This window comes from Anarrhichthys ocellatus, unplaced genomic scaffold, assembly GCF_004355925.1.
Source record: "Anarrhichthys ocellatus isolate YVR2014 unplaced genomic scaffold, GSC_Weel_1.0 scaffold11, whole genome shotgun sequence".
Classification (NCBI taxonomy): Eukaryota; Metazoa; Chordata; class Actinopteri; order Perciformes; family Anarhichadidae; genus Anarrhichthys; species Anarrhichthys ocellatus.
The window spans coordinates 6394469-6421184 of record NW_022280041.1 but is presented as its reverse complement, the minus strand read 5'-3'; the positions used below and the strand labels follow the sequence as shown (position 1 = coordinate 6421184).

Genomic DNA, 26716 nt, shown 5'->3' with positions numbered 1-26716 from the left:
ATTGTCATATGCCTCTATCAAAATTGAAATGGTTCTCTATGTTATCTACATAATACTGTATAATACAAATGACAACCCGAATGTTGTGCCAGGAGCTTCAGATTTGATAATTAGCTCAAGCTTTCAGCCCCCCCCCCCCTACACTTTAACATTTAAGACTGCGCCCTGCAGCCCTTGTCATTAAAAAAACCTAAAGGAAAGCAATAGATCCTGTAAAGCTCGACTCCCGCTGCTCATCTTTCTTGCTCTTCCATTATTAGTTAATTAGCAGATTGCTTGTCCTCTTCTTCACAGCAATTAACCGGCTTCAAGCATTCAGGGTTAGATCATTCACAGCATTGTGTCCCCTTCATTATCAAACCACCCAACCAGAGCACATAGCCGATTGAAACCTGTTGCAATGTGGGCCCGGTACCCACTGCGGTGAGTTATTTCATATTTATATATTTTAATTGCTTCTGATGATGAATACAGCCATGTTGCCACACAGGGTAACTTATTTAAATATGCCAATCACACAGCAGGAAATCACGTAAGAGATTATGGCGGGCCGAAGGTGAGGGTTTAAAGAATACACCACGGTGTTATCCGGTGCTAAGTGAGCAGGCACGACGGAGGACATTCTCAAAGCTAGGATGGCGTGAATGAAGACACGACAGTGAAACAAAGGTCAACGTCTTGGGGGAGAAAGGGACCATTTGTTTTAAACATGAAAGAAGGAGACTGTTGCATATAAAAAGTCTGGTGAAGACTTTAAATATCTGCTCCTATATTCTCTTTACCTGGAGATACGGATTTAAGGTGAACCTATCATGGTTTCTGAACGCTCCTGACCGTTTAAAGCCTTTTTATTATATACAAACTGCATTTTCAGAGCTTTCCATTAATCTATGTAGTGCTAATGTCTAATGAAGTCATTAATACTGCCTGAGACTTTAGTTATATAGATTATTTCTGAAGGTGCAACAAAATGCATCCTAATTATTGTAATAATGTGTTTTTTGCATTACAGGAAGTGTCATCTAACTCATTTCCCAGAAATAAGAGAACCAACAAGTGGCCTGTTTTTATCCCCTTGAATCTTGCGTACACTTTTTCCTGAGCACAGAACAGTAACATTTTCTGTTTTTCTCACCTACACCAGCGTTTTTTGGTCTTTTTTACAAAGGAGGTAACCATGAATGCTTTGGGATGCACTGATAATCAGTGCCCCACTTAAAATTGAAAATGAAGTGAACCGGTATGTATATGTGTGTATACCAGTAAGAAGTCAATAGAAACCGTTACCCACGCCTTGGATCTCTCTGGCATCAGCAAAACAATCCTTCTCCTGCCGTTAGCTCATCCAACACTCTGCTGCAAGGATTTTGACTCAGTCTAGGAAACATGAATGCGTTTAACCGATCCTTGCTTCCTTACACTGGCTACCTGTTACGTTTAGAATTGATTTTAAGATATTATTGATTCTGTACAAAGCCCTGAGAGACCTCACCCAAAGTTATCATCTCTCATATTGCCCTGTGTCCCTTCTCAAACCCTGACATCCTCAGTTATATTGTTCCTTGTTGTAACAAAGTCCAGATTCATACATAGAGCCTTTGATCTTTCTCTGTCTCATCTTTTAAATAACTTATAAAAACACCTTTCTGTGATTTTCTGACATTTTAGTTTGTTTTATCATCTCTATTTGTATGTGTTAAGGTGTTGGCTTTTAGTTTATTGAGTTCTCTTTGTCTTTTAAATGCATTCTTTTTATATTATAAAGCACTTTGTAACGGTGTTTTGAAAGGTGCTATTTTAATAAAGTGTATTATACATTAAAATGAATACTAGAGCTCTCATCACTTGCATTGAAGTCATGAGACCATTTAATTAAGATTTCCGTTGAGTTAAGTTCTGTATTAAGATATTTCATATTCCAATCCGTGTCTACAGTTTAAACCAAAGCAACTTACAGTAGGCTGAGGTAATGGCCTACATATCTTAGCATATGAAACACAGTGGCAACAATATGATCATCCTATTTACCTGTGTTGTAATGGAATCATTTTCATCTTCGTGGCCTTCTTTGTTCACATCAAAAAGGATATTTACAGATCCAAAACACATCCTGTACGTCTGAGTAAGAAATCAAACATTTTGTTGACAGTTTAGACATCTCCGCTCCTATTTTGGTGTTTCATTGTGAGTGTCGTGGTGCACACTATTACCTCTCCACTCAACTTCCTGTATGCTGTTCTCCATTCAATCACAGGGCCACGACCTCCAGTGACGTGGTGGTGTCCATCTGCGTTATCTTTGCCATGTCCTTCATCCCGGCCAGCTTTGTCCTCTTCCTCATCCAAGAGAGGGTGAACAAAGCCAAACATCTGCAATTTGTCAGTGGAGTAAACCCAGCTGTCTACTGGTTGGCCAATTTTGCCTGGGACATGGTAAGTATCAGCTTCGTCAGGCTGCTTTATCACCTCTTAATTGATCATAACTTCTTAAAGTACAAAATATTATTGCCATTTATTTACGTGCTTCATAAAATCTGTGTTAAAACTACACGATATGCATGATAATGCAACTCATTCGACTCTAGTTTCAGTGCTGTAGGCCTCAATTTACCTTATTGTGATGCTTTCTGCTGTACTATCCAGCAGATTTGTATCCAGCTAAGGCTGAATGTAACAAAAAAAAATACCCATTTGCAGTAATTGATAATGCAGCTTTGACACCGTTGGCTTCTGGGAAAAAGCTTCCCCAAAGCAACAGTTATTAGCCGAGGCGTAATTATCGATGCTGGCTGCCCCCACTGGTTACACTCAACATGCTTACTGACAGTTTCCCTGAGGCATAATGGGAGGAAACATTTTATCAGGTACCTTTTGGTAAAGAAATGGCACCAGGATGCTCATCATTATGGTGGATAAATGCTGTCTGAGTGGAAGACAAATACACCTAAAGAGCCAGTCTAATGAGTCTAGCCTGAAGCTCTCTGTATTAGTATACACACTCTATCAAGGGTGATATTACAGGGAATCCAGGTTGAAAAATCCCTTAATATTTCAGTTTAAACTTTTTCTGTTCTTTGTAAATAAACATGTATCATTGTATCTTGATGCTTTATTTGTATTTAATCTATACTACATCATTTACGACATCAACGATGGGAAACTGCAATATTACACATAGAAGTAAAAACAATTTGAAATCATTGGGACCACTTGCCTCAAACACGAGAATTAGATGGGTCTATTATTCAGGGTATTAATTATAAAATTGAAGGGGGATGTATTTGAGTGCTGATGATATTACTTCATAATTACACGTCCTCTCCGTGTAAAAAAAAAATGGGGGTGGGTGGGATAATGTTAATGATTGAAAATGTTTTTAAGCCGTCACTAATGAAGAGAAATGTATTTCTTAACTGGCCTCTACTTCTGATGGGGGGGTAGCTGCTTATTCTTTCGCGTGCTTGTTTATGTTCGTTCCCACAGTGTAACTACATCATCCCGTGCTTGATTGTGATTGTGATCTTCCTCTGCTTCCAACAAAAAGCCTACGTTTCACCTCCTAACCTGCCTGCTTTGATTCTGCTGCTTATTTTGTATGGGTAAGTACATTACAAAGTCGATACTTACCAGCCTTAAATTTCCTGTTTACATTTTTTTAGTATTGCAGGCAAAATGTGCAACACATTCATTAAAGCTGAATAGTATAAAGTAGGTACTGTGTCCTGGTGGTGATCAGAGCATGAGTGCAATGGTAGTGGTTGTTGCATCATTGTATGTTCCCAAGTGAAAGCCAATGAAAGTCAATATGTTAACGCGGCGTTACATGTATAGCACGCAACATGATCAGCCGTATCATGAAGCATAAAGTAATGGTTTGCATGATGTCAAAAATGTATCAAAGAGATTTAGAGACTGACCTTTAAGCCGACAGATAAAACATTATGAAACACTTAAAAATCTGTGGTCAATTGGATTTTTTATTTTATTCCTGCCTGCATGCCCATAATCATACTGAACTCATTTATAAAATGTTATTTAAAATAGATTGAGCTGTTGTTTTACTACTTCAGTGATTACTGAGAGCAGATCCTCACTTCTACTACCTCTAATACTGAACTTGAACTACAGCAGGCCAAGCGTGGGTGGCATTTATTGTTCAGCAGTGTTTTATGGGTCAGGTACTTAACATGCAAATGATCAGAAGAGGATGCCATGAAACTGTACAATTTACTTGGTAGTCTGCGTTGTAAATGGCATGAATTCTACTTGCACGGCATTGGTGTTGAGTGTGTGACAGTGTCTTGTGTTCTGTAGGTGGTCCATCACCCCCATGATGTACCCAGCCTCCTTCATCTTCAGCGTGCCCAGCACGGCCTACGTGGTGCTGACTTGCCTCAACCTCTTCATTGGCATTAACGGCAGCATCGCGACCTTTGTGATGGAGCTCTTTGATGATGATGTGAGTAGCTGCCACACACATGCACAGATATACTGCAAGAGACTCACGTATATGAGCAATTTTAACTTGGTGGAAGACACAGTTCCTGTGAAACAGTAAGCACAGACATCCAGGCTCCCATAGCTGCATAAAAAAACATATTTGGTGGCTATAGCAGTGGATGGCTAATTGACTTGAATCATAGATAAACGCTGTGTTTTTTCAAGGCAAAGGCTTCCATACACATGTGGGTGAAGTGTATACCCACCTGGTATAACTTTTAATTTATTTCCTTTATCATCTCAAGGATTTTTTTTTCAAAGGAAGTATTTCCCCTATTCTCTTTAATGTTTAACCGTTTGGTGAGAATTGGGTCTTCGGAGAACTTTCCTCATCCATCTTTCAGCAAGTGTTCATTTAAACTGCAAGCTGCTTCGGTCTCAGGGGAATCAAAAGACAAAGACACCAAAAAAAGACCTGCATAAATAATGGAGAGCTTAGGAAGAGAAAGAGACTGAGACAGAGGGATGGTGACTGTCAGTCATTTTACTTTTGATTAGAATTTAAATGATATTTCATGAAAAATTAAATAAATAAATACAAAAACAGTGAGAAATGAGTCTATTCTGACTCTACAATTTGCTTCACAGCCAGAGCTCTCAATGGGACCTCGGTGCCTTACAGGTTGTAATGATTGAGAAAGTGATCCTCTCCTCTTGGTGTCTTTTTCTTTTGGTCTCTGAACTAAATATGACTAATTTCATTTGGAGACGTAATTGTTATTTACGTGATTAGCACACATCCCCTACTTTAGGATTTATTTTTTCTCACTTCCTATTTTTTGCCTCGTGCTGATCAGTCATTCCTTGTCAACAGACACAATGTCGTTTCACTCCCTTGACAAGCTGCTTATCCATCTGATGCTTCATCGGAATGTCTCCCACAGCTCTGAGCCCACACTTCAGACTGAGCGTAATGTTGTCTGGGAGAATTTGCCTCTGCACACTCTGTGTCACCCCCCCCCCCCCGACACGCCTGCCTCTGACTTGATGTTTCCTCTGGCGCCGCTCGTCGATGGCGTGGAGGTTTCTTGTCTCCTAACAAGGCTGCCTCCTCATTTGCATTGTGATTTCATTATCACAAACATTCATTATCAATTTGTATTGTTCATCTGGCAAGTCTTGTCTGTCATTGTCTGTCATTGTTGCCATTTCGTTGTCTCTGCATCCACTTTATTTATTCATACGACGTTAGAGGAGCGTATTACTCATACAGGGTGCCATTGGAAATAATTTAATGGACAGCATGTTGCCCACTGGCAGTGTAAAGGGACAGATTTATTGTGCTCTTCTCTTGTCCAAGACGTTAGGGAAAGAGATAGTGCTTCTCTGAGACTTGACAGGGACAGAGGTCCGTGGTAATTCTGCTAATCTGACTTGATTTCCCGGCCGATAAGAGAGCCTGATGGGTCAACATCAATCAACAAATGCTACAACTCTCCAAGTTTCCATGTGTCCCCTGTTCAGCGTTGATATCTTTAGGGAAAAGACTCTTCACAAAATAGCTAGCTTAGATACAACAGTGTGCTCAAGTCAGGCATAAAGGGTAGATCCTACATCTGACAGCTCAAACTAGTCTTCCCCTCTTGCGACTTCTACCGTTTCAAAGCTTTGTCTCATTGTTTTTAGACTCCTCAGCGGTGGCATTAGTTAAACAATGTCACTCAAAAGCAAAGCCACAGGCCTCAGTCTGTTCTCTGTTGTCAAGCACAGGGTGGATCTAGATCCCTTTTGGGCACAGCACTATTTTTCCAAGAGAGGAAGCAGAGCTGCAGTGTTACGGACTCGGTGCCCCAGTTTTGTCTCGAGACCAATGGGAGATTGTTTTTCCCCCTCAGGACTGTCCCGCTCCCTGTGGATTGCATCAATCCCAGCCTGCCTTGTATGCTTGAAGCAGTGTTTGAGTCAATACCTCCACCACGTGCCACTCATAGATAACCACAGGCACAGATAGATTTTCCAGGATAAACATAAAAGCGTGGGCAGGTACTACCTACCTCATGTAGTGTAATTGTGTAGAGTCCAGCATCCTTTATCAGCGGGGTGTTTAAAATAGGCATTACAATCAGTCCTTTTATATAGCATAACAGAAGCAAGGGCTCCTGCTGACTAAGTCCAGTTAACTCTCTACCCCTTCTAAAAACAAACAAGTATAGTCTTACAAGCAAAGCAATAATTTAGCTAGATTACCATCAACATTCTTGAACTTGGTGGCTGAAAGCGCTCCCACCTTTACACAAGAACTGCAGTAGCTTAGAGAAACATGAATATCATCTGCAGAATATATCCAACTAGACTGTTTTTGAGCCTCATATTGTGTCAGACTGCTCTCATTGTGATTCCCAGCATTATGAATGAAGCCGTGCTGTGGGAATAACCACATGTAGCGATATGGGTCAGATAAGCGGCTCGCAGACCGTACCACCTTCAAAGCCATTTGAAAATGATTCATAGGCATACAGCACAAAAATAAGGAGGAAAATTGTCTAGGATTTCATCATCCCCAAACCAAGAAGCCTCTAAGATCTCCTTGATGAACACCCAGTGAAGAAAAGATGTTATACTTCATGTATTGATCTCATATTAGGTCTTGCTCTCTTCGCACTCCTCTGCCAGAAAGATGGGCCGCATTCAGCCAAGGTCGTAGCTGTTTGTGTATTCGACTTTCTTTATCTCTGTATAATGAATGTTCACAACGGAGGTTTTCTTCAACAAATCCCAAGACATTTCGAACAACCGGGGGATACAAATATATTTGACATTAATATGTTTGCAAACCGTAACGAAAGATAGTGTTAACGCATTTTAAGGTATACATTCCTCTGTTACATTGAACTGCAGATGCAAAGATTGTTTTAGTTTCCATATTTAAATAATTGCTGTCATGAAAGGACAAATGCATATCAACTGGATAAAAGTCAACATAACAAACTGGTTCAGAAATACACACTTAAGTGTAATCTGTTTATTGGAATTGCTAATGTGCCTGAACGCACCTCAGCTCCACTTAGTATGAGCTATTGTAATAATTAGACATAAAAAATGTCAGTGTTGTGCTTTATTGGCATTATCTGAAACATGTTGCCAGCCGAGGCACCCTGTGAGTCTTTGTGCGAGTCATCATGGCAAAATGTACTTTGCCAGGTGTTTATGCATCTGTCTGTCTTTGGTCACATATTGTCACCGTCTTAGTGTCACAACCCCGTTAGATGCATACACAAAACTTTACAGTAGTTCGGAGCAAAATGTGGGCCGGGTTTGAAGACGGGTGTGGTCCGAGCAACGGTGCTGGAGGTATCTCCCTTATTTTACTCTTAGCTATGAATTGCCATTACATTTCTTTGTACCCTTTAGTCTTCAAGCAAACGTTTAAAGAAAGATAAAAGGAGTGATGCATTATTGTTGAAGACATTGGCGGACATCTGAAGGTTTGATTTGACACCGTGATCAATGGGGCCTTTTTATCACACTCTCATATGTGTCTTAGAGAAATTTAGAGTGATCTCTTCATATGCATGTGGCCACTTTCCTATCTTGAATTCCGTTCAAGTTTGATTCCTTTCTTCTTTTTGACATGGAAGATGAAAAGGAATATAGATTAAATTATTTTTCAAATTGTTTTGTTGCATTAATGTCAATTTTAGACCATCCAAGATGGGGCCGAGACAAAAAGACTTTGCATGCATGACGTCAGCAGAGCTTTTCTTCTCGAATTTGGAGCTACAGTGCAGTTGCTTTGTCACTTTTCTGATCAGATCTGGTCATGCCTTTTCTTCCATTATCATGTGGAAGAAGCAATGCAACGAAGAAGAAAAGAGGAAGAAGAGGAAGTTATGGAACTAAGAAAAAGCAATGACAAGAAGAAGTGACGAAACAAGTTCAAAGGAGAGTTACGAGTTGGATGAGAAGATCAAGACCGCGCTTATGTCTGTCTGCTAAATATAAAACTATGGACATATGAAGTAGCATCAAGACTTGAAACACCTAACCTGGCTCTGTCCAAGGGTGACACAATCCACCCACAAGCGATTCACGAAAGTGACAATTAGCCATTTCACGGCCTGACTGTTTCTTGGCAGGGACCAGTTGCCAGGCAACCTGTGCAAACTCCAGGAAGTTACTAACACAAGATGTAATATGCTAAGTAGTAAACTTTAGACATGCTGGTTGATGCACATTATTATCTTTGGACAGAGTCAGGCTAGTTCTCCCCCCCCCCCCTCTGTTTGCAGTCTTTTCACTAAGCTAAGCTAACCAGCTGCTGGCTCAGACTACATATTCACCGTAGAAACGTAGTAGTGTGATCAATTTCATCTAACTCTGTGCAAGAAAGCAAATAATCAGACCTCCCAACATGTTGAAATATTCATCTAAAAAGACAGAAATCCAGTAAAGTTACTATTCGATAAAAATACATTTTAATCTAGCATTTGGCTTTTTGTTTAAAGGTAGACAGGCTTCATGCACTCATCCTCAACTGCCAATTGAAAGCTTACTCAGTGAAACTCATAAATCACAGAGCAGGTACACACACCCATGAATATATTTTGTGAACAACAATTGCCATCATCTGGAATTCTTGCACACAGCTTGAACAAAATGCACTGCCACCCCCGCCTACTCTTTGCTTGGGCTCGCCCAGAAACCAAAAATGATGAATTTATGTTCTTTCTCCATGTATGCAAGAGCTTTGAAGACTATGCTGCAATGAAGCAGTAGACTCTGCATAATGCATGAACTTGCTTTCGAACATGCCAAACGTAGTCATGTATTTAGTCTTCCCTCTCCCATACCTTCTCTCCTCCCTGACTTGCTGTACCTCCGTCCTTATTTGAGCCAGTTTGTTATAGCTCAGTCCATTGTGTGTTCATTAAATTCATTATTTCCTTTGTGCTTTACTCGGGCGCCATTGAATTGCAGCCTCAGGAATGAGAGAAATCGTCGCAACAATTTTGGGGACAAGGACAAGTTGTAGCTTGGAAATGCCCTGTCAAGATAAGACTTTTTTTATGTATGCCTTGTGAAACTGAAACAATATGCTTTGGCTTTTTGTTTTTACCTGCCTCTTAGTTCTTGTACACAGTATCAGAAGAAAGAACAGAGGCAGACGCACAGAGTTTTGTCTGTGTTTCCGCAGTTTTTGTCTTTTGCCAGCTGTGTCTTTTTGGTCTCAGGGTGCTCCTTCCACCCTTAGTTAGGATTTTAAGGATGAACATCTGCTTACCTGAGAACCACCTCATCAATTTGTGTTTACACATTCTGTGTGTGTGCTACCTCACAGATCACACAGTATGTTCCCTAATGCTTGCTGAATCCCAACATCAAGGAGCTGGATGAACTTAGACGCTCTGTGCTTCCTCAGCGGGCCATTTCGAACCTCGCAACACAGCAGCTCGCAGCGTGCAAATGTAGTGCATGGTGTTTTTTAATTATCCGTGCTTGCATCAGAGCACTACGCACTGTCTTCCAAACCTCTTGCGCCGCTGGCCCTGCTAATTCTAGGCGGCGAGTCAACATATTGGGCTTGTGCCTGCCTAATTGCCAGTCGGGGCTTAATCAAAGTTTCTACATTACATTTTACACTCATTTGTATCTTGTTTTTTGAGATTGTGTGCATTTTCCTCAACAGAATGTCACCCGCATCAATGACATCGTGAAAAACGTGCTGCTGATATTCCCACATTTCTGTCTGGGCAGAGGTCTAATTGACATGGCCAAGAACCAGGCAATGGCCACCCTCTTCAGCAGTTTTGGTAAGAGGCCACTACCACTATGACAGCATAACTGTATGTTTGTAGCATAACAATATTCTAGCAGTGACACAGCTCCATAAACCTCCTGCAGAGCTCTATTCCACCCTACATGTGGTACATTTACACAGCAGACATAGAGAAGGGGGGACCAGGTTTGTGGAGGTGGAGGCAGGGTTGAGGAGGCCATCAAGAGGCACATGAAAGAGGAAGAGCAGTCTTACCTGCAGAGAGACGGAGCAGGAAATAGTGGCTTGAGGAATCATTTGCGACGGTTGTGGGAGAGCAGGACGGGAAAGCAATCACAACCTAAAAGGGCCAGTGTGGAGAGCTGCTATTTACCAGAGAATGAGACTGCAAGTACTTTCGTTTTACTTGTCGACTTACTCTGCCCCCTCGGGCTCAAGGGTTGTAGAATCTGAGAGAAGGAGGAAAGACAGAGAGCAGAATTTAAAATGATCAGAGTGGGGGGGGGGGGGGGGGTGTCATCGGTTTACTTGAGGGTTCATTACCCAAAAAAAACATGAAAAGTACAGGATATCATTGATTTCCGCACATGACAGCACTTTTTTACATTTTATTTTTTAAGGCTAAGTGGCATTTTAAACAGCTGGCTTTTGGCAATGAATATGTCTCAAAAACACTTCAAAGACCTGACAAATGCCAGCGCTCCTCTAACTTTTGACAAAGACATATTTGGCTGTCCATGAAAGAAAACACACATCTGCTTATTCCTTTTTTGAAGACATGTCTGCTAAATCATACTCCGAGCTTGTAGATAAGGGCTGGATATTAACATGAATTGACACACAGCAATAAAGCATTTAATTACCTCCCATTTTCTGTGTGTATTGACTTTTTTTTTTTTTTCCTTCATCTTGCTACAGGGGAAGATCGTTTCAAGGACCCACTGAGCTGGGATATGGTGGGAAAGAACCTTTGCGCCATGTCCATCCAGGGAGTCGTCATGTTTTCCATCACAATCCTCATCCAGTACAAGTTTTTCTGCAAACCAAGGTAAAAGTCTGGTATTTCAGATTAAAGTAGTTCAAAACTGGCCGAGAAAAGTTCCGTACACTAGACTGATGTTTCTTGCTGTTATAGTTCCGTGTTTTCAATCCAGTATTTGTGTCAGTGAGATAAAACAATCCCTCACCTTATTCTCTCCATTTTGAATTACTAATGGACTTCATATTCATCTAAAACATCTGCTGCATTGAGAAACTGTTTGGAAAATACAACCCGACTTTTTTTTTTGTGTTTACTTACTCCAAAAGTGAGATTGCCATGGAAACTAATGCCTTTGGCTTGTACTATCTATGAAAATTGCTGAGATCGTTTCATCGAGCTTAAATTTTGACCGAGATAATTTGTCATGCGAGGTCATGTTCATTTTAATAAACGGTGTTATGCCAACTGTGGTTGACTTCTTTCTGCCAGGCTTATTTCAGGAAAACCATTACCTGCAGAGGAGGAGGATGTCGATGTCGCTCGGGAACGCAAGCGCTTGTATGAAGGCAAGGCCCAGAAAGACCTTCTGAGGATCTGCGACCTCACTAAGGTATTGTATATTCAGACTTTCAATCCTCCTCAGTCTGGCTCGGTACTTTTCTTTACGACGTTCTCCAGTCCAGGTTAGTCCTCGGCTCTCCTTCCAGCCGTGGTGCTCTCTTCCCCCTCTCCTCTCCTCCTGCAGCTCTTAAGTCCTGCCTCAATCAGGTGGTTTAAACACCCACACCTGGGTGAGCGGTGAGGCCTTCTGGGAGCTGTAGGTGCATCGGCGGCCATCTTGTGGTGTGGCTGCTGATCATTAAAGAGGAGGTAGCACCCATCTACCACCTGGCCCCTGGTGATGCCACAATGTACAAAGTCATGTGATATATGTACATTTCACATTTTTTTAGGTACCAGAAAATTCAACAGCCCACCTCCACACATTTCCTTTATCTTCTCTTTCTATTTCATCCTTTCTGGGTTTTTTTCATTCTTACTTTTACTCTTGTTCTAATTTTTATTCTTCATGACAAATACTCGCTAGCGCAGTATGCCACTTTGCTTTTCACTGCACATATTTTATGAGCATGGCAAACAACACAGTGTTATTTTTCTCTTGTAATTAACTTCTCTGTTCAGCCCTTACTTTGTTATTTTCTGACATGATACAGTAGTAACCTAGACTGCTTAAATGGCCGTAATCCACTTTATCCGTGCATGTGAATGTTGGGAGTAGCTTTTGAAGGTATTTATTTTCCTTGCACCTGCATAATTCAGTTTGCAAGGCAAATGAGAAACTGCAACTGTGCAGCTGTGAACATTCACAAACATCATGAGTGAGCATCAGAACTAAACAAGATTGCATTTTATGGGTGTAAAGGTCCGCACTCGTATACAGCTCTGGCCCTTCCCACATCGCGGCAGGTGAAGTCAAGCACGCCGTGGTGGTGCGCGCCTCAACACAGCCGAGATTAACGCTTCATCCATCGGCAGATGTTTCTTCCCTGCGGGGGGCATGGCAGCAGGAAGTGTCACCGCAGCAGCCTGCTTTGCAGCTCCAGTGCCGACAGCTGGGCGATCTTAACAGCCTTTTGCTTCTTACCACCCTTCTTCGCTCCTCGACTCCCTCGGTCTCTGCTGTCTCACTATACTTAATCTTTCACTCGTTGCTCACGGACACAGACGTGCTTCACACTCCCTAGGGTAATTACCGAACAAGCGCTGGGTAAATCAGTTGGATGGGTAATGTCTTACAAATCATCTCGCAAGGTGAAACCGTGTGGTGCGGAAGGTTCCTTTACCAGCAAAAACCTGTCGAGAGAACTTTTTAATGTTCTGCAAACTTGTGAAAACACTAAAATCTCCTCTGTAAATACAGCTTAAAACGGTGCCGAAATGTTAAGAACAAGATTTGATTGTCTGCTGTTGACAATATTTCACTGAGATGAGACTCAGTGGCCCGTCACCGCACAGAAACAGCAGTACAGTGGCAGAAGGCATCAGGATTCTTCCTGCAGTGCCCTCATTGACTCCCACCACAGCTGTGCCCCATCCATTTGGGATGTAGATAACAAATTGATCAATGAGCGCATTGGCTTTGGTGGCCATGTGCCACAGGCTGAGCCCTGTCATAAATCTAAGCATGCCTCTGAAGCGATCGACAGCCCATCAATCATATGTCAGATTCCTGCTCCTCCCCATCCTTTTCCTGCTGCTCTAAACAGGAGCATTTTGCAAGGCGTCCCCACCTGCTAGCCTCCACTTAGCTGCTGCATTAGCGTCGGCACTGTAATCGATGGAGACCGTAATGGAAGTGTGTCCGTCTGTGAGCATTTTCCAGGCCCAGTGCTGTCGCTTTAACCTTCCGGTCACTCACTAAGTTGACAGAGGAAGTTTTACAGTACCTCGTGACAGCTGTTTGAGTTCAGGAGACAAAAGAGTGATGAGTTGCACCTTGGAATACTTCAAGTATACTTCAAGTATTCCAAGGTGCAGCTCATGTGATTATATTTACTCTGGGCACATAAAAGGTTTGGATGAGACTCGTTTGACAAGAGCTGTGTGTTGTATGCTGACATAAAGGCTGCCTTTGTGGGACAAAATATCGATGTATATATGTGTTAAAAAACAACGTTTTTTGAGTGGATACTGGTCTTTTTTCTTGTCCATAATATCAAAATATTAACTATAAAGAGAAGTAATTATGTAATCTAGTGAGAGAGAGAGAAAAGAAGGGTTAGAATAAATAGTTAAAAGTAATGGTTGAAGTGATAAGGAAAATGGAAGATGGCAGATGGTGTTTGTGAAGGGGTACATGAGCTCATCTTGTAGGGCTGTGGGGGTACATTAGCCCAAAAAACGTATACACACCTTACACTGCTGTGAATGAATAGACCTTGGAGGGTTCTTTTTGAATAAAGCAATGTCAGCGTCGGGGTTTACTACCTGAGCTGAAGCATTCGGCGCTTGAAGCTTGTGATTTTCTAATGTAAATCTATATTTTAGGTTTCCAAAACTGCCGGCATCACATCCTCTCAACTGTCTCATCTGATTAGACGTCAGCCCGCTTATCATGACAGCTGCTGTGGTGCTCGAGTCAGAGGGGAATTATCCTTTAATTGCCTTCCTCCATACATGTATATGCTGCTTTGATGTGGCTTTAGCACTGCAAACTGTCACTAAAAAGTAGTGCGCGTAATCCAGGTTGATAAGTACTGAGTGCAGCTGCCAGATGGCACTGGAAGAATGGTGGATCTATGCAACTCCTGCTTTTATCTGATGCGTTTGATGTGCCAACTGTGTAATATATGCAATGTCATTGTTTGTCAGGTTTGAAGTGGCAGTTCTAAATTTACTTTTGCCCGGTAGCATTCTGAATGGAGTGTTTTTAAATGGTGGATAACATGGTCTAAAGATTCTATACAGGAAACGTATCCTTCATACTTGGAAATGTATGTTGTCACTTTTTCTGTTTTAACATCCACCGTTTTGAGTCTCTTGACACTCGCATACAGTGCGCGCTTGTAAACACGCGTAGCACTCATCGAGAAACAGCCAACAGTAGTCACTCTTTCATAACCCAAAGGGGCATAGTGCTGTCCTTGATTTAGAATTTTAAATGTCTTGACTGTCACAGTCAGCAACAACAACAAAGGCCTTGTCTTGTCTTTTTTCGCACTAGAGTAAGACAACGCTGCTTTCAAACCACTTTGAAAACATGTCAAACCCTAACATACTGGTAGTCTCGGATGTGGAAAAATACCTCGTGCATTAAATACCTCATTGTGTTGAATGTTCGACTGCTGAATTTTTCCTAAGATTGTAGAAAAAGAATGTAGAAATCATGTTCTCTTCAAGTGGGAGTTTCTTTACCACCTCTGGTAGATGATGCAGACTTGAATGCAAATGTGCATGGATGAGGCTGGTCAGCGGGGGGAGGATGTGGATGCTGCATAGAAAGTGTTCATGGTGTGATGCGGTACAACATCAGTCACCTTCTCGTTTCCAGTGCCGCTACATGATCTTAACAGGATACTGACTTACAATCAGAATGTGAGACGTTTTGCTCCCCTGAGAGATGGGATTCTGCATCCCATGTGGTCTTTCCGTTTGGATTACCATGGAATTTGGTTTACATATTCATGGTCACTAGGCGCTGCGTCTTAATGACTGATGAGATTAACTAACTTCATGTACTGTAGCAACACCAACAGCTCAAAATTACTTTAGTTTATAACATGATATCTAGCTAAAAGTCCCATCAGCCTCTTTTGTTTTTTGTGATTAATGCTAACATAGCATGCTAATATGCTCATGTTATCTTGGAATTACAAGCTTAACAACAGTATGTTAAATGTATTAGTTATCATAGCTGCAATCTTCAATATTTTCATATAGATAAAGGGTGCAGTGTGCAGAGCGGTTTAGCTTCATTAAGCTCATCGTGTTGGCTTCACTGCCCGTAACTTTCTCTCAGTTTTACGCTCATATCAGCGGCATTTCCAGCAGCGACAGGCAGCTGTTTAAGTTTAACATCACGACCTTACACTGTCCCTGGTTTGGCTGTAGACTTATAGCATGTGTAATAGATTTCTTTAAGTACTTTTCGGATTAAGGACAACATTCCTTTTTCGCCAAAGTCATCTCAGTATATTGACACCACTAAATGCAGCTGCAGTAAAGCTGGTGTCCATACATAGAATATTGGGAGACTTGTGAGTGTGCTGAAGGTTATTGAGGGTACTGAAGTGGTACTCAAAGTGGAGACAGATTTCCTCATGAATACTGTGATGCAGTCACAAATACTAATGTTCATGTCCTCCTCTTCTCCCCTCTTGTGGAAGTGTCTAACTTTTCTTTTTACTACCTTTTCCCATCTGGATGGCTCTAAATGTTGCAAATGATCCCTTCTTGATCATTTCTTTTCCTCCACTTTCTCTGTCTCTCTCCCTTCTGCTTTTCCCACCTGCTCCTTCCATCTCTGCTCTTCCCTGCTGCTCTGGGCTATCGCTCCATATTTCGTCATGCTATCCTCTCTTGTTGTCTTCCTCACTGTCCGCTCCCCACCCGTCCCTGCCCCCCTGCCTTCTCTTTCTCTGGCTGGCTGGTTGATTCATTTTATTGTCTGCTCCCTGCAGGTATACTCTCGGAAGGGCACCCCTGCTGTGGACAGGCTATGTGTGGGAGTACCCGCCGCAGAGGTGAGCCAAATGCTGCTGAATCACACTTCTTCATGCCTATAGTCTGTTTGATTTGTGTCCATGTAAGATGACTTTCTAGCTCCTAAACATTTGATTCACTTTCAAAATTCACCAGCAACAAATCAGTACAATTTGAAATGGATGATAATATTTACAAAATGTCGACACATGAGAGCAGGGAGCAATGAGCAGATATACTCTGTCTGGGCTTTGATTTACAGTTTTCCAGTTATTTACTTGAAGATTTGAGTTGTTGTTTGGCTCCGTCTTGCCTTTTTACTGAGTGGAATCGAAATATCTTCCAAACGCTGCTCAGAGAAGGCATTAGGAGAAACACTAATCTCCTTATCGGGTTTGTTTTCTGCCATTGTATTACTGCCAAGCATGTGTGTGCTAAAAACCGCACAAGCGGGCTCGTAGAAGAGCATTGCCAGAGCAACGGGGTCTATCAAACGAAGGAATGAGGACCCAGTGACATTTAGTTCAGAACACTGCCAAATTAGCAGTGGGAAACAAAAATCCACCAAATACAACAAAGTAAACTTTTACACAGTTTTTGACTTCAGAACCTTTCTGTGAAATTGATGTACTGTCAATGTAAAGCATCCTTACTCATTACGACATGTTATACATTACACATACCCATACACTGCACCGCTGGAAGCTTCATTTAAACATAATCTCAAATGCTGACAGGCGGTCGTGCTCGTTGGACTTTCCAGCGGTATCAATCCTCCCGGCCAACTGTTTACTCAAAGCCCAATGTAAATGCCAGTGGAGTATTGTGATTCACAGGGCTCTACTGATCACACACTGCATTTCCATGCATTATTTACATCAAGCTTAGTCCTCAGCTATATGCATTCACAGGCACAGGTCACAAACAAGCAGGGATCAATGAATGACAGAAATCAAATATTGATGCCGGAGCTAGAGCACCTAAGGCGGGTCACATGACCGCGGGGCTGCATAGAGACAACTTCCTGCCGCATTCCCTCCAGGGGGAAGTCAAAATCAGCAGTATCAGGGACAAAAGATAGAGCGGGATAATAGTGTTTGTTGTCGAAATTTACAGAGGCAGGAAGTTGTGGGTGGGCTGTTTTTTTTTTTTACAGTATTAATTCCTGTGTGCCTGCCATGTTGATTTAGTTTATGTACAGAAATCAGGACATCAATTTGTTATTTTTGCTAAACATTGAACCAGTCGTTCATACTCTATAAATTGTAGTTTCAATTATTCTGTATGTTGTGAACACATATTGGCAGTACATAGATACACTTCATTAAAGGTGTTAATGGGCAGTGTTTATTCAAAAGAAAACTCATCTCCATACAGAGTATTTGAAATGTCATCCGGCACCATTGTCTGCTGTTTGTTTTCTAATGAGGCTTGTATCTACAAAACACCGCGTGAAGTCTCGTCATTGTCTCCGTCAGTGTTTCGGCTTGCTGGGAATCAACGGGGCTGGGAAAACCACCACGTTCAAGATGCTGACGGGAGACATCCCAGTCTCCAGTGGAGAGGCCTTCCTAAATGGATACAGGTGAGGCGCTAACTCCCACTAGCGCACCGAGTAACTCATCATAATTAGCCACCCAAGATGGCTGCTCATATGGGGATCGAACGGAGGTGGATGTTTTTTTCATAGCTCCACACCATTTCTCCCTCTCTCTCTCTCTCTCTCTCTCTCTCATTCTTGCTCCTTGTTTTTTTTCTTGCTAGTTTTGATATCTTTTATACATTTTGCCATCTCTGCCTTTTCAACTTTGGTTCTCTCATGTCATCTCACTGCGATATTCTCAGAAATGCTGAAAATTCTGCTCTCGCTTTCGTTCTGCCTCTTGCACATATTTCATTCCTTTTCACGTCCTCGCCCTCTACCTTGCTGTGTTTTTGTCTCTGCCTCACAGAGTCAGTCATAAGAAATCTTTGTACATGCCAAAAAAAAAAAAAGCACCTTGACACCAGCAATATGAGAGTCAAGCACTTGAGCGAAGGGAGGCTTGCTCTTCCTTATTTTTAGGAAGAAACAACGGTGTTTTCTTTGCCTCGGCCTGCATCTCTAAGGCTGCACATCCGAGCATGCATTGTGTGTAGGCTGCGGTTGGTTTTGCATCACAACGGTTGCTAGTTGTTCATTTATACATCTGGTAATTGACTTTGTGTTCAACAAAGAAAGAGAGCTGAATAAAGCAAGGCCTAACAACAACGTTGATGAATGTGGGTAACGGGGATCAAAGAAACATCCAGAGATCTTTAGGGGAAACAAAAACTGAAAAGAGTTTAAAAACCAGATGTGAGTACGCCCACTCTTCTGTTTTCAGCTCTCACGAAAAATGATCGGCAGAAGAGAAGAAGCAGCATCTTTTCAATGGAAGTTCTTTCTCTCCTGACAACTGTTTCTCTTATCACAAGGAATAGTTACTCTCCATCTCCTCACCACCTGGTGTGTTACTGTCTGTAGAATGCAAAAGACAAAAGCTTGCCGGTATAACATTGGCAGTCTCTGGTTATAGAAAACAAGCCGATGGCAGCAGTGGACTACCTCGGTTGTGATTGTGTTGAATACATTTTAACACTTTTTCAATGGGTGTTGCTGTGTGTGTTCAGTGGCCTCTCAGCCACATTTACCATTATTGTTTTTCTTCTACGTTCATATGTTCAAATCCAAATTATGAAGCCATAGCTTTCAAAACGAAATGATGTCAAATTTAGCTGCTATGCTTTTAGCCAAACAGCTGTTTTTGTTTGCCTGATTTGGCGTTGAGGCTAGTTTGATCCCATAGCAAGATGGTCTCTAGGTTTTTGGTTTGTTTGTTAGTAGTTTTTAGTTAGTTTGCTTTTTTGCTTTTGGGACGCTGACTTGAGACCACAAGTAGACAGATCGATAACAGAATGTAAAATGAACCACTCTTTTGCTCGGTAAAACACACTCGGCAAGCAAATCAATTTTAATCTCAGTTCTCTTTGAAATTAAATAGGCAACATAGATGACATGTATGCTTTTTGGCCTTCTCACTATGATACAACCGTTGGATCTGTGATCTCAAACATTAACGACATCCATTGTCAAATCTCTAATTATATTCTCTTCCCCAGCATACGAACAGAAATGAGGGACGTGCACCAGCACATGGGCTATTGTCCCCAGTTTGACGCTATTGATGAACTGCTGACTGGACGAGAGCATCTTGAGTTTTACGCCAGGTTACGAGGGGTACCAGAAAAAGAGGTCACCATGGTAACCATTACATCCTGTCACACCTCTAGTCCTGTCACATTTGAAACGGTGTAAGGCATTGTTCTACTAATGGCTGGGGCGGTGAAGCCCTATGTTTTTAAAATAATTAGCAAATATAGAATCGTACATATTTCAGAAAGAAAATATATACAGACGGTCTGCTACTTTTAATACATGTTTATTTGCTTCCAGAATGTTTTTTGTTCTATTTTTACCATTAAAATACATGTAGGGCGAGCTGATGTCGAAGTGATAGAAAACCTCAATGGGAGAAGCCATACATAATGAAAAATGGCCGGTGGTGGAAAAGCAGCAGCTGTGGGTTATGGCTCTACATTATTCACCATGCCCAGTGGTGTGGCCGGCCCTATGCGGCCTCTCTGCACTCTTTTCGCACCGCCCTCCTCTACAACAAGAAGATCAAAAGAGGAATAGGCTGGCGGCGGCCATAGGCCTCAGACCCGGCGCCAGGGCTTTGATCTCGTAAAGCTGCACTGCAAAAGGGACCTAATTCTGCACTGCGAGCATAACTCTTCATTTGACTGTGGCCCATTGTGATGGGATTTTTTTCTCGATCCAAATTCAGCCCTTGTGTGGCCACATTTGTATGATCAGTAAAGAGAAACGTCTGTTTCTGTATGTGAACACTCTTCCAGACACCACAATAGGTTTGATCATTCTGATTTCTCTCTTAAAAAGGTGGCCGAGTGGGGGATCCAGAAATTGGGGCTGGTCAAATATTCCAACAAGTCGGCAGGAACCTACAGTGGTGGGAACAAACGCAAACTGTCTACAGCGATAGCCCTGATCGGTTGTCCTCAAGTCATCTTCCTGGTGAGATACATCTTTATTGAAGCGTTGTACATGGTAAAAAAAATGTGATACTCAGCTGTTTTATTGAGACTTAAAAGTGTAATACTTTAAATTAATATTGATGCTGTGCAGATGTTGTGGATTAGAGAAGATCAATGTTTCTCTTAACAAGCACACAAAGACTGGACTCGCAGTAAGGAGATGATGAAGAACAGGAATTCGGGATAATCTATGCTTTTAGAAATGAGTAGCTAAAAAACAAGTTTTGGATCAATCTGGTAACTCCTTACTGAATATCCCCAAGGATTACAAGTATATTACTTGTGTGGGGGGGGGGGGGGGGGGGGTGTACTTTTCAGGGGTCACTCACTGGTCATCTTTTAATTATTTCTTTTCAAGAGAGAACCAATTAAAAAACGCAGAGCACACTGAACAGTATTTGCACGTATTACATTCCAATTCATCAGGACTTTAAAGTGAGAGCAGAAGCCTTTTCTCACTGATGGAAGATTAAATAAGGCGTGACTCAGAATACACTGCGTCACATGCCTTCGATTAAGCAGCTTTAATGTGCATTAGGAAGTTATGTCTGTGTAGTTATGAGGGAGAAACGTACTGACCTTAAATCTCTCCAGGGGGGTTTCCTGTAATCAAAGTACACATTTCCATCAAGGGTTTTTGCAATTTCTACTTGTTATCCCTTGTCCCAATCCAATAGATTTTAATATTATTTCATGCGCACAGATATCTTGCAATATGTCTTATTATTGCTGTTGGATTTGCTACCTGTAAACTGTAATAAATGCTTTACTTTGCGTGATTCAAAGTAACCCATCAGATTATGCTGCTAATAACAATTTTAGTCAGGTAATGAGTAATCCATAATGAATTACATTTACAGAATAATCTTTCCAACCATGTCTCCTTTTTGGCTCAGTGCTAGCCCATCGGGCTGCACGATTCCAAACCTACGTATTTACTCACCTGAGCCAGGCTAGCCTTCACTTTGAGGCGGTGGGATAATGTGTTGTCTGTGTCAGTTTCAGTATTGTGTGCTAGCCCAGGGAGTCGAGGCGGCCTTGAGGCTGTGCCACGTAGGGTTTGCACAGGGACACATTGGGCACGGTGATGGAAATACCCCATGGGATTTGTAGGATTCTGCTAGTGACAGAGAACCAGGCCTGGAACGAAACCAGCCAATGGACTGAGTACTGTCACTCTCTAATCATGCATGGACAGACTAGCCCTGAGGAAAAAGAAACAGCAAGTCACTGAGACTCTGTGTGTGTGTGTGTGTGTGTGTGTGTGTGTGTGTGTGTGTGTCCATTATGTGTACACGGGTAGACTCAGAATTCTCCCAGACTTTACCATATGTGTGGATTTATATGTGTATTTTTCATCACACTTCTATCTCTTATGTGTATGTAAACACGCACATACGAGTGACAAAGCAAGTGTCTTATTAATGTCTCAGGTCAGAACGAGCTGCCAGAACAGCTTCAATGCACCTTGGCTGACATTGGACAAATTGAACACAATTCTTCTTCAAAAGTTTCCCCCTTTGATGTTTTGTTGATGGTGTTGGAGAGCACTGTCTTACACGTCAGTCTAAAAATCCATTATTTTTCAGCTGGGTTGAGATGCCTCCACGCATCTGTTCAGGTGTTTCCTTTCCCGTCTTTGTGTCTGTTCAAACACGCACATTTTAAAAAACCATCTGTTAAAGTAAAGAGTTTACATTCATTACAGGATGAACCAACAACTGGGATGGACCCCAAAGCTCGGCGCTTCCTGTGGGACTGCCTCCTAAGCGTCATCAGAGAGGGACGATCAGTCATTCTCACATCACACAGGTGCAACGTCACTCTTCATCTACTGGTTCACCCACAAAACATAAAAAGGAAAATATTTCGATTCTTCACCAGGGATAGCAGAGCAACCGAACCGTAAAATGAACCTGAGCTGCAAATATTGTAGTTAGAAATTGATTAAGTTAGACTTTAGTTGTTTTCTGTGTGGCAGTTAGTGTTGCCTGCCAGAAACATATAAAGCTGCTATAAAGCTTTCATGAAGCATCAGGGCATATTGACTGACTGGAGCTTTTTTCCCCCTTATTAAATAGAGAATCTGTCAATATCCTTGCTGGAGTCTTTTCATTATCCAAGACTTCCTGGAGCAAAGTTAGTCCCAATATTTTCTTGCACTGTGTTGGCCAGTTTCTGGCACGGTTTAGAGTGAGGAGAAAAAGATGAAATGCCGACATTTTTAAGGAACTTAAAACTTGATGGCCCTAGTCGATATGGAAGATTTAACAATTAACATGCCTATTCATTTTACTATTTCCCAATTAGCCTAGGTTTTTAAATCATTTGTGCCCCCAGCAGTGTGCATCTGAATAATCTCTGCTGTTGTTTATTTGTTTTATTTCATGTTTTCCCTTCATGGAGAAATGAAAGCATTTGTTGTCCTCCAAGGCAATGTGGCTGAGCCGCATCCAATCGTCCATGGCATGACCAGGTGGTTGTGTTTTGTTAAGTGGCAGATTCACCAGGTTTTACAGAGTCACAATCCTAATTGGACCATTCTTCAGAAAGGCTTCACAGGTTTTGCCTCAACTACAAATGGCTCCAGCCCATAGCCGAAAGACAAAAAAAAGAGATAATAAGAACTACAGATGGTCCCTTCCTATCCCTCTAATTACTAAATTTGTCGTCCATTTAAGGTGTCAAAGTAGACGTGTAAAAATGCTCTAATCCAAACTTCAACTGTAAATTAGAAGAAAGGGTCTCAGTGAATCAGTAGAGATATTTTTCAGCAAAATAATGTGCGATGTCTAAAATTGCGATAAATGTTCTAGCCTTAAATGTATAACATTTTAGAGCTTGAATGAGGACAGATATTACAGAAATCGATGAAACTAAGAAGACCAGTTTCATCTGGTAAGCAGGAGACTCCAGCATCTCATATTCTTGCTGCTTCTCAATAATAACACCCCTTTTCTTTCAATAGTATGGAGGAGTGTGAAGCACTGTGCACACGCATGGCCATCATGGTCAACGGTCGCTTCAAATGCCTCGGAAGCATCCAGCATCTGAAGAGCAGGTAAGTGTCCTTCTTTTACGACTGGGTTTGTGACAAAGCAGAATAAAAAGATTAAAAAAAAATCTTTAAAGCACATTGAATTGAGATGAAAGAAATCCCTGTGTCAGACTGAGGCGTTCTGTTTATACTGTATGTAAGGCCATGTATATTAGTAATAAAAAGAAAATGACCCAGGTTTTTCGTGGAAGAGAAAGGAAATAATGCATTTTCTTCTTTCATCATTTATTACTGCAGCTGAGAAGGACTCTGTGGGAGATACACAAAGAATGTATCAAAAAGTTTTGCAGTTTCGCGGAAACTTCACAATGTCATCGTTATTAAAGGAATACTTCAACATTTTTAATATATACACATTTTCTTTCTTGCCAAGCAGAAACAAATATCTTTGAATAAGGACTGAAAACTGCTTGCCTGGCATGTTTTTACACTTTGGTTTTGTACGGATTAACCTCTTCTATGCCATCCCTATTTACCATTTAGGAGGAGACAGGGGATCTTTAGGGGGAGGTATATGCCACATAGAAGTGATGTACATCATCTGAATGTTGGGAACCTGAAGATTAATTTTATGGTGTGCACTTCTGTTCTGGAAATTGCTTAGAAATCTCCTTATTGTCAATATACCTAGAAAAGACATACACCCTCTTAATGCCCTAGATATGTAGTTTGTGATTGTAAAGTTTCATGAGGCGGTTATTATCCATTATTATACTTCCCATGAAGCTTCATCTGAATAATCCCACATATTCTGTATGCCCATATATTTTGGTCCACTTTTCGCAGAGACTTATCAACATGATTGCATTGATTTTACATGAAAAGATCCATATGTGAGGCAGACAGGCAGGTCTGTGGGCCTCAGGTTAGTGTCCCAAGTCTTTCACCATTATCTCAATTTCACATGTGTTCCTCTACAGACCCATAAAATCTATTTCCACCATCCCTGTCATTATGCACATCCTTAATAGGCTTTGTGCATGTCTCTTAATGGGTGTTGTTACGTTTCCATAACAGATATTCGCTGCCCCTAACTCGCGGCACTCGGTCCTCCTCTCTGATATTCATCTGACATTTCCCAAGGCCAGCACTTATGTCCCAAGCCCTGCATGTAGCAGCGAGACCGATCCATTACCTTAGGTACAGTCTGGTGACATTATTACCACTCCATTGTGCGATCTTGTAAGAGGAAGGACATTTCACACACACAACAGGAAGATGTGGTGGCAATCGTTGGGTGGAGAGAAAGATCAATACACCTGGGATGAGGGGAGGAGCAGACCATTCTTAAAATTGTGCCGGGGATTAAGGGAAATGCCTGGAACAACAAGGAGGGGTGGGACAACAGTGTCAAGGGTGTTTCACATCAAAAGCATTAACGTCATATCACTGACCACTCTCTCACTTTGGAAAGAGAAGAGGTAGATTTGTGGATGGGGCTAAAAAAGAGTGAGAAGGAGGGACATTTGAGAGACGACGGGCTAAAGTGGGAGAGCGATATACCAATCAGTCCATCCCAGATGTTAGGGTAATTGACAGATCCACTGTGTCAATTACATCCTGTCTGTAGGGGGAAGAGCAGGGTGGTGTGAATAATTTACGAACCACGCAGGAGGTATGGGATAGGTAAGAGCCATTGGAGCGAGGGGGGGGGGAGGAGAACATTAGGTTTATACATGTCCTACTTCACTTGACATGCTATCGGGTAAAAGGGAATCGCACTTCATAAGACAGTGAGAGGAAGCCAGATAAGCATGACGTCTACACAGATTTTGCCGTGCTTATTTTAGATCTCACGCGGACAATTTGCATGCTGCTGAAATGCTATCGCTCAGTTCTTGCCACGCAGTGAATAATTTCTAATTAAGCGTCCCTATCTCCTCAGCGCTTGGTGTAATTAATGTTTCATGAGGTGTGGGACCCTGTTAATGACTGAAAAGGCAATTAAGGGCCGTCTTCCGTTTGTTTTCTTTTCTCGTCACTATCCCGCCACATGTTTGTGCTGCCATGTTGCCCCTCCATCACACACACACACACACACACACAACTGGTTTAGCGTGTGATCCACCATCATTTAAGTCGTTGTGAGCCTCATCAATCCAGCTTTGCAGGGTAAAATTTTGTGTTTGTCCTCATATCTGACTCCATGATGTGAGATGTGAGGGCTGCTTCTCACAAATGCACAAGCTGTTGCCAGCTTGCAGATGGGAAGAGTTCCATCCAACAGCGGGGTTGAAGTAGAGAGGGGAAGCACGCCGATGGAGGCAGGTGGTGTACGCCATCGTCACACGCCGTGAGCGGTTGACCTGCGAGGCGGGGGGGGGGGGGTGCCGCTTCTTCCCCCTGCCCCCAACGTCTCCATCTCTTTTTCATCACAGGCCCCTGAAAGGAGTGCAGAATCTCACCGCGGGGGAAGCTCTCACATTTTGACCCCCTATTGCTCACTCTCCCACATTCGCAGCCCTCACTCCCCTGATCGCCTCCTCTCCTTCAAAAACCTCTCACCATATTACCCTTATTTATTCCTCCCTCTGCTACTCTCAGGTGGCAAGGCTTCCAACCCAGCCATCCAAGTGCTTGTTAGTGCTGCCCCCTTTAGTTCAGTGGTGACCCTGTCTTTATCACTGAGATGCCCTTCTGCTACTTTAACAACCCCGCCTCTGCATATCAATCACACCCCCAAATGAGCCCAAATAGTCCATTTAAACTGCTGAAGAGGTGGTCAGCGTGTGAGAGGGGCTGAAGAATTGGTTTGGGGCGGTGAATTCTGAACATCAGGGCGGCCATTTTAAAAAGCCCCTTCATTGTCGTCCTCCATGGCTGTTAAAAACACCCTCCTCCATTCCTCAACATCCTCCTCCATCCCTCAACTCAGTCACACTTCTAGGAATTTATGAAAGGCTGACAGAGAAGGGGGGGAAATAAATAAGTAAAAGAAATGTGTGAGAGGCTGTAAATAGTGCTTTAGTACAGCAGCGTGCTGGTATGAAAGCTCCCAGGTGTTAAGTAAACCCAAATGAAGTGGAGGAACCAATAAAAGCAGCTTCAAAGATCCCCTATAATCTTGTCAGTTAGAAAGGACACCCGCTAGCCGATGCCGTATTTTTCCCTGATTGATATCA

General features: G+C 42.1%; 1 protein-coding gene across 2 annotated transcripts in view; it reads left to right on the top strand.

Moving 5' to 3' along the window:
- LOC116385695 (phospholipid-transporting ATPase ABCA1) overlaps positions 1 to 26716 on the top strand; it is a 124099-nt gene that overhangs the window by 85510 nt on the left and 11873 nt on the right. For both annotated transcript variants that reach the window (XM_031851374.1, XM_031851373.1), the window contains exons 37-48: positions 2255 to 2432; positions 3483 to 3598; positions 4314 to 4458; positions 10126 to 10249; positions 11134 to 11263; positions 11687 to 11807; positions 16378 to 16440; positions 17878 to 17984; positions 19541 to 19682; positions 20382 to 20516; positions 22245 to 22348; positions 23505 to 23597. In XM_031851374.1, coding sequence (XP_031707234.1) covers positions 2255 to 2432; positions 3483 to 3598; positions 4314 to 4458; positions 10126 to 10249; positions 11134 to 11263; positions 11687 to 11807; positions 16378 to 16440; positions 17878 to 17984; positions 19541 to 19682; positions 20382 to 20516; positions 22245 to 22348; positions 23505 to 23597 — 1458 coding nt within the window. The remainder of the gene's footprint in view (positions 1 to 2254; positions 2433 to 3482; positions 3599 to 4313; positions 4459 to 10125; positions 10250 to 11133; positions 11264 to 11686; positions 11808 to 16377; positions 16441 to 17877; positions 17985 to 19540; positions 19683 to 20381; positions 20517 to 22244; positions 22349 to 23504; positions 23598 to 26716) is intronic.